This window comes from Rana temporaria, unplaced genomic scaffold (assembly GCF_905171775.1).
Source record: "Rana temporaria unplaced genomic scaffold, aRanTem1.1, whole genome shotgun sequence".
Classification (NCBI taxonomy): Eukaryota; Metazoa; Chordata; class Amphibia; order Anura; family Ranidae; genus Rana; species Rana temporaria.
In genome coordinates, this window is record NW_024404549.1 from 1 (window position 1) to 15,311 (window position 15,311).

The 15,311-nt window shown below is 45.4% G+C and overlaps 1 protein-coding gene across 1 annotated transcript; it reads left to right on the forward strand.

Annotated features, from left to right (window-relative positions):
- The first annotated feature begins 1,004 nt into the window (after positions 1–1,004).
- On the forward strand, positions 1,005–13,983 carry LOC120922177 (protein sel-1 homolog 3-like). Its single transcript, XM_040334647.1, has 2 exons — positions 1,005–1,191; positions 13,333–13,983. Exons 1-2 carry the CDS (start codon positions 1,126–1,128, stop codon positions 13,966–13,968), a joined length of 702 nt encoding a protein of 233 aa, XP_040190581.1. The 5' UTR covers positions 1,005–1,125; the 3' UTR covers positions 13,969–13,983.
- The last annotated feature ends 1,328 nt before the right edge of the window (positions 13,984–15,311 follow it).

Below are 15,311 nucleotides of genomic sequence, written 5' to 3' on the forward strand. Positions count from 1 at the left end.
GCAGGCACAGCAGCCCATTCATGTAATAGGCTGCGCACACGGCACGTCTATGCCCATCAAGCACTGAAATACAGCACTGTCTGTCCATTCTGCTGTGACTTATCTGCAGTTTCCGCACTGTCAAACTTGCTGCATTTTTAGACGTTTAGGTCACGCTTTTAAAAAAACAGTGCGTTTGTGTGTGCAAGAACTGCAGGTAAGTAGCATGGTGCAAAAGCAGAATGGATTTCAAGGCAACTGTATTTTTAAAATGCTGAATGCACCTTTTTTCTGCAGGAAACAAAGGCATGGCAGCCCATTCAAATCAATGGGCTGCTGTGCCTGCACAAATGAGGACCGCCAAAACATACATGTGAACCAGCCAGGCCCAAAATAAGCTGGAGGGGGGGCCCAAAAAAATGTTTGCCCAGGGCCCAAACCATATTAAAGACGGCCCTGCATGCAACCTCTAGAATTGATTAAACATGGCCTCTGGAGATTTTTAAGGGTAAAAGTTTGTCGCCATTCCACAAGCGGGCGCAACTTTGAAGGTGACATGTTGGGTATTAATATCTCGGCGTATCACTTTCACAATATAAAAAACTATTTGGGTAAACTTTACTGTTGTCTTATTTTTTTATTAAAAAAAGTGAATATTTTCCAAAAAAAAAGTGCACTTGTAAGATCACTGTACAAATACGGTGTGACAAAAAATATTGCAACAACCGCCGTTTTATTCTCTAGGGTGTTAGGGAAAAAAAATAATGTTTGGTGGTAATTTTATAGCAAAAAAACAAACAGTTTTTAACTTGTAAACACCAAATCTCAGAAAGAGGCTCGGTCCTTCAATGGTTAAACATGCTTGGGATGAAAGATTAAATAGTTGCAGACTTTAAGGATCACTTGTTCTTTTTTCTGCTGTCACTCTTCCTGTGTGTCTGTCATTCATCGATACGTCAGCGTGCTAATAATAAGCCGTGCTGCAGTACACATAGGCCGCCAGCAGGTGTCAGGGGAGAGGCTGGGAAGATCGATGTGACACCTGCCTGAGTACACAAGACTCACCCTGCTTCCACCTGGCAGCCTGGCCCCGCCCCCTCCCCTGTGCAGAAGAAGAAGAGAGGAAGAAGAGTGATCGGAGGAAGAATGGTGGGGAGATCGTGCAATCAGGGGCTGCAACATGTCAGGGGATCCCTCCTCATACTGTGCATGGTGAGTGAGGACACACTGACACCCATCTAATCCTCTTCTCCTGCTTTCATTATAGGGTGCCTGCCTGATCACATATGTCTTCTATGTCTAATATCTCTATCTGGGACTAGATCCAATATCTCTCTCCCTATATATATATGTCTGTATCTGTGTCTCCATGGTGTAGTAGTAGAGAGAGATCTGGTACATGAGTTGTGTGATTTCCTGATTGGTGATCAGACTCCTGTGTGTCATAATGTAGATCAGTCACTCTGCTGGTTGGAATCACCCGCATCACACCTTGCACACTGACCATGTACAGCTCCCTACCTACCTATAGGATGTGTATATGATCCCTGTACACTGACCATGTACAGCTCCCCACCTACCTATAGGATGTGTATATGATCTCTGTACACTGACCATGTACCTACCTATATGATGTGTATATGATCCCTGTACACTGACCATGTACAGCTCCCCACCTACCTATAGGATGTGTATATATGATCCCTGTACACTGACCATGTACAGCTCCCCACCTACCTATATGATGTGTATATGATCCCTGTACACTGACCATGTACAGCTCCCCACCTACCTATAGGATGTGTATATATGATCCCTGTACACTGACCATGTACAGCTCCATACCTACCTATAGGATGTGTATATGATCCCTGTACACTGACCATGTACAGCTCCCTACCTACCTATAGGATGTGTATATGATCCCTGTACACTGACCATGTACAGCTCCCTACCTACCTATAGGATGTGTATATGATCCTTGTACACTGACCATGTACAGCTCCCTACCTACCTATAGGATGTGTATATGATCCCTGTACACTGACCATGTACCTACCTATAGGATGTGTATATGATCCCTGTACACTGACCATGTACCTACCTATAGGATGTGTATATGATCCCTGTACACTGACCATGTACCTACCTATAGGATGTGTATATGATCCCTGTACACTGACCATTGTACCTACCTATAGGATGTGTATATGATCCCTGTACACTGACCATGTACCTACCTATAGGAGTCTATATGATCCTGTACACTGACATTCATTGCTGACGACACGTTCCTTATTTCCAAACATACACACATTGCAGGTTTCCCCTGGAATAGTTTTTTTTTTTTCTGGAAATTTTCCTGTTTTTTGTCCTGAATAACTGAACCAGAAAATCCTCCTTTCCGGGACTGGACTTGTGTTAACATTCATTAGAAGAATACAAAGGGCATCAGACAGCTGTGGGCTGACTCACTACATGGGAATAAAAACCTCCGGATAAGTAACTCGGAATAAATACCCCGGATAAGTAACTCGGAATAAATACCCCGGATACGTAACTCGGAATAAATACCCCGGATAAGTAACTCGGAATAAATACCTCCGGATACGTAACTCGGAATAAATACCCCGGATAAGTAACTCGGAATAAATACCCCGTATAAGTAACTCGGAATAAATACCCCGGATAAGTAACTCGGAATAAATACCCCGTATAAGTAACTCGGAATAAATACCCCGGATAAGTAACTCGGAATAAATACCCCGGATACGTAACTCGGAATAAATATCCCGGAATAAATACCCCGGATACGTAACTCGGAATAAATACCCCGTATAAGTAACTCGGAATAAATACCCCGGATAAGTAACTCGGAATAAATACCCCGGATACGTAACTCGGAATAAATATCCCGGAATAAATACCCCGGATACGTAACTCGGAATAAATACCCCGGATAAGTAACTCAGAATAAATACCCCTGATAAGTAACTCGGAATAAATACCCCGGATACGTAACTCGGAATAAATACCCCGGATACGTAACTCGGAATAAATACCCCGGATACGTAACTCGGAATAAATACCCCGGATACGTAACTCGGAATAAATACCCCGGATACGTAACTCGGAATAAATACCCCGGATACGTAACTCGAATAAATACCCCGGTACGTAACTCGGAATTAATACCCCGGATACGTAACTCGAATAAATACCCCGGCTACGTAACTCGGAATAAATACCCCGGATAAGTAACTCGGAATAAATACCCCGGATACGTAACTCGGAATAAATACCCCGGATACGTAACTTGGAATAAATACAGTGGGTATAGAAAACAATCACACTTTTTAAAATGATCACATTTTAGTTGCTTTGCAGCCTAAAATGAAGGACAGACGGGGCAGATCCACAAAGAGAGTACTTCCAAATAGTACTTTCAAATTCTTCCTGCGTCGTAATCTTTGTTTTGGAATCCTCCAAAACAAGATACAACGGCATCTGGGTTAGATCCGACAGGCGTACGTCTTCGTGCGCCTTCGGATCTAAGATGCAATTCTTCGGCGTCCGCTGGGTGGCGTTCATGTCGTTTTCCGCATCGAGTATGCAAATTAGCTATTTCCGACGATCCACAAACGTACGAGCGGCCGTCGCATTCTTTTACGTCGTCTCTAGTCGGCTTTTTTCGGCGTATAGTTAAACCTGCTATTTGGTGGCGTATAGTTAAACCCGCTATGTTAAGTATAGCCGTCGTTCCAACATTTATTTCGATTTTTTTTTTTTTCGTTTGCGTAAGTCGTCCGTGAATCGGGATGGACGTCATTTACGTCCACGTCAAAACAATGACGTCCTTGCGACGTCATTTAGCGCAATGCACGGCGGGAAATTTAGGGAAGGCGCATGCGCCGTTCGTTCGGCGCGGGGACGCGCTTCATTTAAATGAAACACGCCCCCTACCCGGCCAATTTGAATTCCGCGCCTTTACGCTGCGAGAGATACATTACGCCGCCGTAACTTACGGCGCAAATTCTTTCAGGATTCAAACCAAAAAAAGTAAGTTACGGCGGCGTAGCGTATCTCAGATACGCTGTGACGGGGCAGATCTTTGTGGATCTGCCCCACACAGTTTATATTTTATCCAGCTGTATTTACTCAGTGCTGCAACAACATGTCAGAAAAATAAGAATTCAAAAACAGAATGGTTGGTGAACGATCACCCCTTGTGTCAGTATTTTGTTGAACCACCTTTTGCTTTATTTACAGCCTTTAGTCTTGTGAGATATTTCTCTACACTGCGTCGCTTTAACTGACAATTGCGCGGACATGCGACATTGTACTCAAAGAAAATGTACGTATTTCTTCCCCACAAATAGAGCTTTCTTTTGGTGGTATTTGATCACCTCTGCGGTTTTTATTTTTTGCGCTATAAACAAAAATAAGATCGACAATATTTGAAAAAAAAAAAACAATATTTTGTAACTTTTTGCTATAATAAATAACACAAAAAATGTTTTTAAAAATCGAATTTCTTCATCAGTTTGGTCAATCCATATTCATCTACATATTTTTGTAATAAAAATCGCAATAAGCGTATATTAATTGGTTTGCGCAAAAGTTATTGCGTCTACAAACTATGGGAAAGATTTATAGCATTTTTATGGCATTTTTATTATTATTATATTTTTTACTCGCAATGGCGGTGGTCTGCAATTTTTATCGGGGTTGCGACATTGTGGCGGACAGATCGGACACTTTTGACACATTTTTGGGACCATTGAAATTTATACAGCGATCAGTGCTATAAAAATGCACTGATTGCTGTGTAAATGTCACTGGCAGGGAAGGGGTTAATACTAGGGGGCGATCAAGGGGTTAACTGTGTTCCCTCAGTGTGTGTTCTAACTGTTGGGGGATGGGACTGACTAGAGGAGAAGACAGATCGTTGTTCCTAGCTAGAAGGAACACACGATCTGCCTCTCCTCTCCTCACTGAACAGAACAGGGATTTGTGTGTTTACACGCACACACACACACACGTTTTTGTTCTGGCTCTCGTTCCCACGATCACGTGTGGCAGACGGTCATCGCGAGCGCTGGCCACACGCATCGGTCCCCTCACAGTGCAGCAGGTGTGTGCGTCCCTGCTATCCATGCTTAAAGGGCCGATGTACAGCTACGACAGCTCCCAGGAACGTGCCGACCTGCCGCAATATAATGATGGCGGCTGGTCGGCAAGCGGTTAATCTGGCAAGGTTTATCACAAAATTGCTCAGTGCTGAGAGATAAAAAGAAACATTGTATCATTTAGTTCTTTTAGATCAAAGGGATGAACTTCGGTCTGCAAATGAGATTGTGACCGGCTCTCTATGGCGCTGGTTAACATAACTTTGGGGCGGCTGCAAAGCGGATTGCACAGAAGTCCTGTGCGTCTTTGGCTCAGTTTCAGGGCCGAATTCATGCAAAAATGTGCCCCTGATTCATGCCCGACACAGAGAACAGGGACATGCCGGACCCCCCGGCTGTGAGCCGCATGTGGCTTAGATGTGAACCCAGCCTAAGGCCCCTTTCACACTTATACTACATGTCCCACGATTTTGGACTGCAAAATCACACGACCAGTCATTCTCCATGATTTTCAATGACTACCATTCATATTGGCACGACTTTAAGGCGTGCCGACTTTAAAGTAGTCCCTACACTTTGATCTGATTTTGATGCCACTTACACAGGCATTCCTGAAATCGTGGTCACAAATCGCGGCCCGCGAAATCGCAGTAAATTCACACAACTTTGAAGTCGCAGTAGTGTGAAAGGGGCCTAAGCCTTTTTCTGACGCTTGTTGCTTGCAAGTTAAAATCAGTATTTTTTGCTAGAAAATTACTTAGAACCCCCAACATTATATATATATATATATATATATATATATATATATATATTTTTATTGCAGAGACCCTAGAAAATAAAATGGCAGTCGTTGCACAATTTTATGTCACACTGTATTTGCGCAGCGTTCTTTAAAACTCAATTTTTTTGGGGAAAAAATACACCTCAATGAATAAAAAAAAAACTAAACAGTAAAGTTAGCCCAATTTTTTTGTATAATGTGAAAGATAATGTTACGCTGCGAGAATCGTGATCTTTATTCTAAGCAATAAAATTGTGATTCTCATTTTATCCAGAATCGTGCAGCCCTAAAGTGGGCTCAATCTGCGTTCTTTTTCAGCCGCAGCGATGAGAAAATTTGAAGGAGCAGGATGGCAACATTTTTCTCTAACAAATATCTGTGAGTCTAGGTTCACACTGACTGCGGGAATGAAATCATGCGCGTTCAGCTGAACTCAGACGATTTCATTCCCGCATGTCAGTCCCGACTTCAGGGGTGATTTCAGAGACATCTGTGCGGGTTTCTGCACAGATGTCAATGGAAATCGCACCCCGAAATCGCCAAAAGTAGTACAGAAACAACTTTGCGGCGTCGATTTGGACGCTGCCATTGCCGCCAATTGCCGCCAATTTGGCATGCGACTTGACATGTCAAATCGCATCAATGTGAACCAGGGCTAAATGTGTTTTTTGTTCGGGATATTATATTTATTCCAAAATCGGATGTTAAAAAACGTACAATTTTGAAGTATTTAGAACAACATTTGTTCAATCGAAAAATATGCAAAAAATTTTTGCACAAAATGTTCAGAGCAATATTCATATGAACGTTAGTTTCGACATTTACTAGTGGATATCCACCCTTAAGCCTCATACACACCATCGGATTTTTCCGCAGACAAAACCTTGTTGGTCAAAAACGTGTCTTGCATACAAACGGCACACAATTGTCGGCCAACAAACACGAACGTAGTTACGTACTACATCGTTTTTCAGCTCTTTAGCGCCACCCTTTGGGCACCTTCTGCTTCTATGTTGTGTTTGGAGAGCATTGCTTCCGAGCATGCGTGTTTGTACTTTGGACTTTTGTCCAAACGCGATCGGAAAATCCGACAACAGAATGTTGTCAACGGAAAATTTTAAAGCCTCCCATCCATCCCGATCATGTTTTACGAGGCTTAGGTACACAACGATAGGTTAACCAGAGGACAACGGTCTGATGGACCGTTTTCATCGGTCCAAACCGATCGTGTGTGGGCCCCATAGGTTATTTAACCTTAGGTTAAAAAAAAGCCAACTTGCTTTAAATTTAACCGATGGATTCCTAACCAGGGGTCGACAAATCCCGGTCGCCAGGTCGCCATGGCGACTAGAAATAGTGTCCTGGCGACTTGGCTTGGAAGGTGGGCAAAAAAAAAAAAAAAGTGAGCTGGTTACAAGTTATTACCACCAGATGTGTGAGCTGGCGCCATCTGGTGGTGGCCGTTGGTATTACAAGTTAAGCATTACAGTTAAATCAGCAATTCTAATGTAATTTTTCACTATTTTCACTGCCATCTTCTTCCCTCTAATTAGAACCCCCAAACATTATATATATTTTTTATCCTAACACCCTAGAGAATAAAATGGCGATCGTTGCAATACTTTCTGTCACGCCGTATTTGCGCAGCGGTCTTACAAGCGCACTTTTTTGGGAAAAAATTACACTTTTTTTAATTAAAAAATAAGACAACAGTAAAGTTATCCCCATTTTTTTTAATATTATGAAAGATAATGTTACGCCGAGTAAATTCATACCCAACATGTCACGCTTCAAAATTGCATCCGCTCATGGAATGCCGACAAACGTTTACCCTTTAAAATCTTCATAGGCAAACGTTTAAAAAACTCTACAGGTTGCATGTTTTGAGTTACAGAGGAGGACTAGGGCTACAATTATTGCTCTCGCTCTACCAATCGCGGGCGATACCTCACGTGTGGTTTGAATTCCGTTTACATATGCGGGCGCTGGTCACGTATGTGTTCGCTTCTGCGCGCAAGCTCGTCGGGACGGGGTGCGTTTTCTGGCTCCTAACTTTTTTAGCTGGCTCCTAGATTCCAAGCAAATTTGTCAAACCCTGTCCTAACCGATGGGAAAAAAACGATCGTTAGTAGGCACATCCATCGGGTTAAAAATCCTTGCATGTTCAGAATCAAGTCGAGCGCATGCTTGGAAGCATTGAACTTCGTTTTTTTCAGCATGTCGTTGTGTTTTACGTCACCACGTTCTGACACGATTGTTCCGATGGACCATCAGTCAGCTTCATTCATCGGTTAACCTATGACAACGGTCCTTCAGACCGGCTCGCATCGGATGGACCGATCGGGTGTAGGTACAGGGCTTTAAAGTATCACCTGACGCGCAGTGGCCATGCCTGCCTCTCCACATACAATGCTGGGTTAGGTAGCCCACATTGTAGAGGATGATGCCTGGGGACTGCCTACTGTCTAGTGTGCTCAGAGAGGGGCTGGCGGGAGATGCGCGTGGAGCTGTGGGAGCGGGGTGTAGGTAATGCAGGCTCCCTATAGACCTCATTTAAGCCTTGAATTGTTGTGTGTGGGGGGGGGGGGGGGGGGGGGGGGGGGGGGGGTGGGGGGGGGGGGGGGGGGGGGGGGGGGGGGGGGGGGGGGGGGGGGGGTGGGGGGGGGGGGGGGGGGGGGGGGGGGTGGGGGGGGGGGGGGGGGGGGGGGGGGGGGGGGGGGGGGGGGGGGGGGGGGGGGGGGGGGGGGGGGGGGGGGGGGGGGGGGGGGGGGGGGGGGGGGGTGTAGGGAGATTGTCTCTAATTCCCGGATTTAAAAAAAAAAAAAGACGTGGCCCTTTTTTCAAATAAATAAATGGCTAGTGTATCATGAATATCTTCTAAACATTGTGATTTTATTCTGAATCCTTCCCAGAACCCCCCCCCCCCTCTCCATACTAGTCTATAGTAAATTCTTGGATGATTGCAAGGAAGCGCGTGTTTGTGGCTCTGGCACGCGGCGTGTTTGGAAGATTCTCGTTTCCCAGAGCTCTGTTGCTAATCTTTCAGCCTCTGGATTGTAATCCCTGTTATTACTACTCTTCAATTAGTCATCCACTTGAAAGACAGATTCGGCTCATTTCTTAGATAATATCCCTCTTCTGACCCTCTACCATTAGTTTAATTAGTCACAAATCCTATCAGTCCAAGCTAACAAAGCCCCCTATATGGATTATGTCCAGGAGCGTTCCTGCTGTCTGATCTTGCTGTAGATGCTTGGGGCTCAGGTCCTAATCAATATGAGTATTTTCAGGGCCGTCTTTAATGTTGATTGGACCCCGGGCAAAAAAATTCTTGCCCCCACCCCCCCATGCAATTTTGCTCTCCACCTGCTCTGAGACATACAATAAATACAGCTAGACTTAAATCAGTTTATTGTATCCGATCAGGCAGTGATTGCGATTTGGTTGCCAGAGGTTACAGCATATCATTACCGCTCATTGACTGGTTGCTAGAGGTTACAGCACACATTACGGCTCACTGGTTTGTTGCTAGAGGTTACAGCACATGATTTCTTCTTGTTGATTGATTGCTAGAGATTACTGTACAGTAATACTGCTCATTGATTGGTTGCTAGAGGTTACAGCACACATTACGGCTCACTGATTGGTTTCTAGAGGCTACAGCACACATTACGGCTCACTGATTAGTTGCTAGAGGCTACATCACAAAAAAATTTTGTTGATTGATTACTAGAGATTACTGAACAGTAATACTGCTCACTGATTGGTTGCTAGAGGTTACAACACACATTACAGCTCACTGATTAGTTGCTAGAGGTTACAGCACATGATTTCTTCTTGCTGATTGATTGCTAGAGATCACTGTACAGTAATACTGCTCACTGATTGGTTGCTAGAGGCTACACCACACATTACGGCTCACTGATTAGTTGCTAGAGGCTACAGCACACATTACGGCTCACTGATTAGTTGCTAGAGGCTACAGCACACAATTTTTTCCTTGTTGATTGATTACTAGAGATTACTGAACAGTAATACTGCTCACTGATTGGTTGCTAGAGGTTACAACACACATTACAGCTCCCTGATTAGTTGCTAGAGGTTACAGCACATGATTTCTTCTTGCTGATTGATTGCTAGAGATCACTGTACAGTAATACTGCTCACTGATTGGTTGCTAGAGGCTACAGCACACATTACGGCTCACTGATTAGTTGCTAGAGGCTACAGCACACATTACGGCTCACTGATTAGTTGCTAGAGGCTACAGCACACATTACGGCTCACTGATTAGTTGCTAGAGGCTACAGCACACAATTTTTTTTGTTGATTGATTACTAGAGATTACTGAACAGTAATACTGCTCACTGATTGGTTGCTAGAGGTTACAACACACATTACATCTCACTGATTAGTTGCTAGAGGTTACAGCACATCATTTCTTCTTGTTGATTGATTGCTAGAGATTACTGTACAGTAATACTGCTCACTGATTGGGTGCTAGAGGTTACAGCACATCATCTCTTCACTGCAGATTGGCATGATATATATGAATGCCGCCTTTATTTACAAATTAATCCTGCCGGCCTCAGCTATGTACGGAGAGAGCTGTCTGTTACTATATGGAGAGACCCAACTACTACTACAGTAGTATGGAGGGAGCTGTCTGTTACTATATGGAGGGACCCCAACTACTACTACAGTAGTATGGAGGGAGCTGTCTGTTACTATATGGAGGGACCCCAACTACTACTACAGTAGTATGGAGGGAGCTGTCTGTTACTATATGGAGGGACCCCAACTACTACTACAGTAGTATGGAGGGAGCTGTCTGTTACTATATGGAGGGACCCCAACTACTACTACAGTAGTATGGAGGGAGCTGTCTGTTACTATATGGAGGGACCCCAACTACTACTACAGTAGTATGGAGGGAGCTGTCTGTTACTATATGGAGGGACCCCAACTACTACTACAGTAGTATGGAGAGAGCTGTCTGTTACTACATGGAGGAACCCCAACTACTACTACAGTAGTATGGAGGGAGCTGTCTGTTACTATATGGAGGGACCCCAACTACTACTACAGTAGTATGGAGGGAGCTGTCTGTTACTATATGGAGGAACCCCAACTACTACTACAGTAGTATGAAGAGAGCTGTCTGTTACTAAATGGAGGGACCCAACTACTACTACAGTAGTATGGAGGGAGCTGTTTGTTACTATATGGAGGGACCCCAACTACTACTACAGTAGTATGGAGTTAGCTGTTTGTTACTATATGGAAGGACCCCAACTACCACTGGATTGGCTTTAGATTGGGTGTATCTCTTGCCAACTATTTGGCAACGCTCTATACTGCCCCTTTCCTTTCTGGGTAGTAGTGGACTCTCAGTGCAGGCTCAACTTAATCCTGCTACTGATGGTCGATACACACCCCTTCTTCTCTCCCTTCTTGATTCATTTGGAATCTTTAGAAAGACCGTTTTCGTTTTTGATACTTCCATATACCCCTGTGGAATGCTCTATGTACACTCTGGAGGGTTACATCCACCGTGGTGCCATAGATTGTGAAATAATACTTATACACTTTCAAAAATCCCCTTTGTCTTGTCCTGAGGAAGCCCAATGGCGAAACGCTTAGGCCCCATACACACGATAGAATCCATCCGCTGAAAAATCCCAGCGAATGGGTTTCAGCGGATAGATCCTATGGTGTGTACACTCCAGCGGATCTGTTTCTGCGGATATTTCTCCCCTGGGATGGATTTCCAGCGGATAAATATTTGATGACATGCTAAACAAATCTATCTGCTGGAATCCATCCCAACGGATGGATCCGCTGGTCTGTATAGACTCACCGGATCCATCCGTCCGAAGGGATCCCCCGCATGCGTTGTAATGATTCGACGCATGCGTGGAATTCCTTATATGACAGCGTCGCGCACGTCGCCGCGTCATCGCCAGAGGATTTCGGCGCGGATTTCAATGCGATGGTGAGTACACTCCATCGCAGAGAAATCCGCTGAAATCCTCGAGAGGATTTATCCGCGGAAACGATCCGCTGGACCGTATTCGCGGATAAATCCTCTCGTGTGTATGGGGCCTTAGGCGACTTCAGAGGATTTTTTCCATATATATCTATTTCATATGGTTTTATGTATCTTTTATTGTTGTATATATTTTCAAATTTTGTAATAAATCTATATTATTTATACTTACTTCCGTCTTGCCTCAAAGTCCGACCATCAGTTACTATTCTTAGCAATTGTTTTTCCCTTTCTACCATATACGGATGTGGCGAATGTGAGTGCTTTCCCTATGTTTTCTGCCCTTCCCCTTTTTTCCTCCTTTCCTTCCCCTTTCCTCCCTCCCTGCTTTTGAATAGGGGTGCAACGGATCGTCACCGATCCGTGATCCGAACGGGTCACCCTGTTCAGATCGGCACACCACGCGATCCGCGGAGCGCTCCGGAGCCTCGGCCGTAGGAAAGTCCCCGGCTTAGGCCTAGCTCCGGAGCGGCGGCCATCTTGCTCCACCCCCGTGTGCTTGTCAGAGCACAGCGTGACACGCCTCCCCGCCTCAGCGCGCTCACTACAGACCCGGAACTGCCTGCAGACATGTGGAGACAGCATCGGTGAGCTCTGCACCTGCAGGTAGGAGCTACACCATCACCTGGGGAGCATGTCTGTACACCAGAGTGGAGGGGGGTGACGCCAGGGTGGAGGGGGGTGACGCCAGGGTAATGATAGTGATTAGGTGGGTGTAACAAGATTTGGCTTATTTTTTTTTTTTTTGTTGATCCGAAAATGATCCGATCCGTGACTCCTGATCCGAGGATCGATCCGATCCGTGATTTTTTTGATCCGTTGCACCCCTACTTTTGAATGCTTTTCATTGCTACAGAATACCTGTAGAGTAAATCAGGAAAATAACACATTATAGCCACTAGATGGAGCCAACACTCATAGTAAATAAGTAAGTATTTCCTATGATCGTTGGCCCCTAACTTTTATATTTATCACCTAGGTGAGAATGACATATCCTCCAGACTTAGGTGAGAGCAGTGAAGCGGCAGATCACTGCAGAAGCCCCCCTGTCAGTTATGCGTCCCTCCTCCATTCACAGGAAGCCTTGCATTATGAGACTAATACTAGGAGTCTTTTGAATGGCCGAGGGGACAGAAAGGGAGAACAAAAGGCAAAGCCCTTTGTCCATCTTTTGCTGGAAGATCACAGCTGTGGGGGGAAGCCGACATCACCATGGATCTCTCTGGACCTGGGATATATACTTCATTAGACCGGTGCTGTATGCCTGAAAAAATTGTACTAGACTGCAGCTTTACATGTGTATGCATCAAATTGTCTTTAAATTGTTTTAGAATTTTGCTTTTTTTAATGACTAATCCATTCTGTAAAGTAAATCGCTTTTCTTCCTCCTCTAGATCCCGTTCTGGTGCTCCACCAAGGAGACAACATCCGTAACCAAACAATCCCAACAATACTTGAATAACAAAGACTATGTGACTTTTGAGAACTTTCCAAAGACTCTTGCCAATGCAAACATTTCCGTGAACTATCTGTGTACCCGGCCTTGCACGGTGCACATGGATGTTGTGGCTTCCTCAGAGTTTAGAACTGGCATTGTAGTATTTAAGAAGTCCTGGAAGAACGAGAAACACGTCCATGAGCTACAGAGCCGCTTGGTGGACTTGATGCTTCCCAGTGTTATGGTCTACAGGAGTGACGATAGGCAGCACAGCATAGACGTGTACTACGCCGCCCTCCGAGCTTGGGTGGTGCACGACGACCACATGCCAAGGGACTCCAGACACAATGAAACCATTTTCTATGCAGCAGCAAAGGCTTTTAAAGTGATGGATACCAGTCCACCACATCAACGTCCTTACAAAGATCACCAGATATGTAAGTCATGGTACTCAGAGCACAGGTGGAGACGAAAAGAAAAATCCATATCTGCATGTCCATTTGAAACAGGTAAGTCGATGATATGCACTTCCGGTTTCCGAAAGAGGTCATTATACATTGAAATATCTAATCAGAAAACTTTCTTTTTGTAGCACCCTCCTAGTTCAATTTAGGCTGCAAGGTAAATTTAGTCTTGGGCCTCTGTAAACAGTGGAGAAGGGGTTGATTGCTTAGGCCTGCTCAGTGTTTCACAAGCTGCGGTTCTGCTACTCTCTCTGTTCTCTACAGTGTTCTGGAAGCATAGTTGGAGGGAGAGCAGAACAGGAAGCCTGAATATTTATGCTACTCCAGCCAATCCCTGAGGAGGTGTATCCAGAAGGTGGAGGGAGAGCCCATAAGTAGTCTGAGGCTTGAGCAGCAAGAGGGAGCTCCTGGGTCCAGTCCTTCAGTATTGTACCTATGTGCAGAGGCAGAGGAGCCTTTGAAGACATTGAGGTCCCAGCTATGCTTAGCTGGGGGCCTATCAAAGAGCGCTGGTATCCAGAGACTGGGAGGTGTGTCCAGAAGGTGGAGGGAGAGCCCATAAGTAGTCTGAGGCTTGAGCAGCAAGAGGGAGCTCCTGGGTCCAGTCCTTCAGGAGTGTACCAATGTGCAGAGGCAGAGGAGCCTTTGAAGACATTGAGGTCCCAGCTATGCTTAGCTGGGGGCCTATCAAAGAGCGCTGGTATCCAGAGACTGGGAAGTGTGTCCAGAAGGTGGAGGGAGAGCCCATAAGTAGTCTGAGGCTTGAGCAGCAAGAGGGAGCTCCTGGGTCCAGTCCTTCAGAAGGGGACCCCTGTGCAGGGGCAGAGTGAGAGGGCAGAGGAGCCTTTGAAGACATTGAGGTCCCAGCTATGCTTAGCTGGGGGCCTATCAAAGAGCGCTGGTATCCAGAGACTGGGAGGTGTGTCCAGAAGGTGGAGGGAGAGCCCATAAGTAGTCTGAGGCCTGAGCAGCAAGAGGGAGCTCCTGTGTCCAGTCTTTCAGAAGGGGACCCCTGTGCAGGGGCAGAGTGAAGGGCAGAGGAGCCTTTGAAGACATTGAGGTCCCAGCTATGCTTATCTGGGGGGGCCTATCAAAGAGAGCTGTATCCATTGACTGAGCAGAGCCAGAAGGGAGTTGTTGGGAGGAAGCTCAACCATTGTGGGACTGAGAGAGTAACTGATCTTGCTACACAGGAGAAATGACTGTGGGGTTTAGGTAACCCCCCTCTAACAAGTGCAGTGCAGCCAGGAGAATGCAATCTTGCTTAGAAGTTTGCCCAGTACAGCCAGGAGTTGTGCAAGATGGCCAAGAGGGTACAGTGCAGCCAGAGGATTGCAATACAGCCTGCATTATTTGTACCGAGCAGCCAGAAGCTTATGGCCTCATGTAGACTGCTGCTGATAAACGGACGTTTAGGAGAAGTTGGGCGTTTTTTTTTTCAGCAGCCCCTGAACTCTCCTCTGTTATCTTA

Excerpts from the sequence above, each read along its gene's own strand:
- LOC120922177 (XM_040334647.1), top strand. The coding sequence starts at position 1,126 with ATGGTGGGGAGATCGTGCAATCAGGGGCTGCAACATGTCAGGGGATCC. Across the intron at positions 1,192-13,332 it reads CCCTCCTCATACTGTGCATG|ATCCCGTTCTGGTGCTCCAC; the intron begins GTGAGTGAGGAC and ends TTCCTCCTCTAG.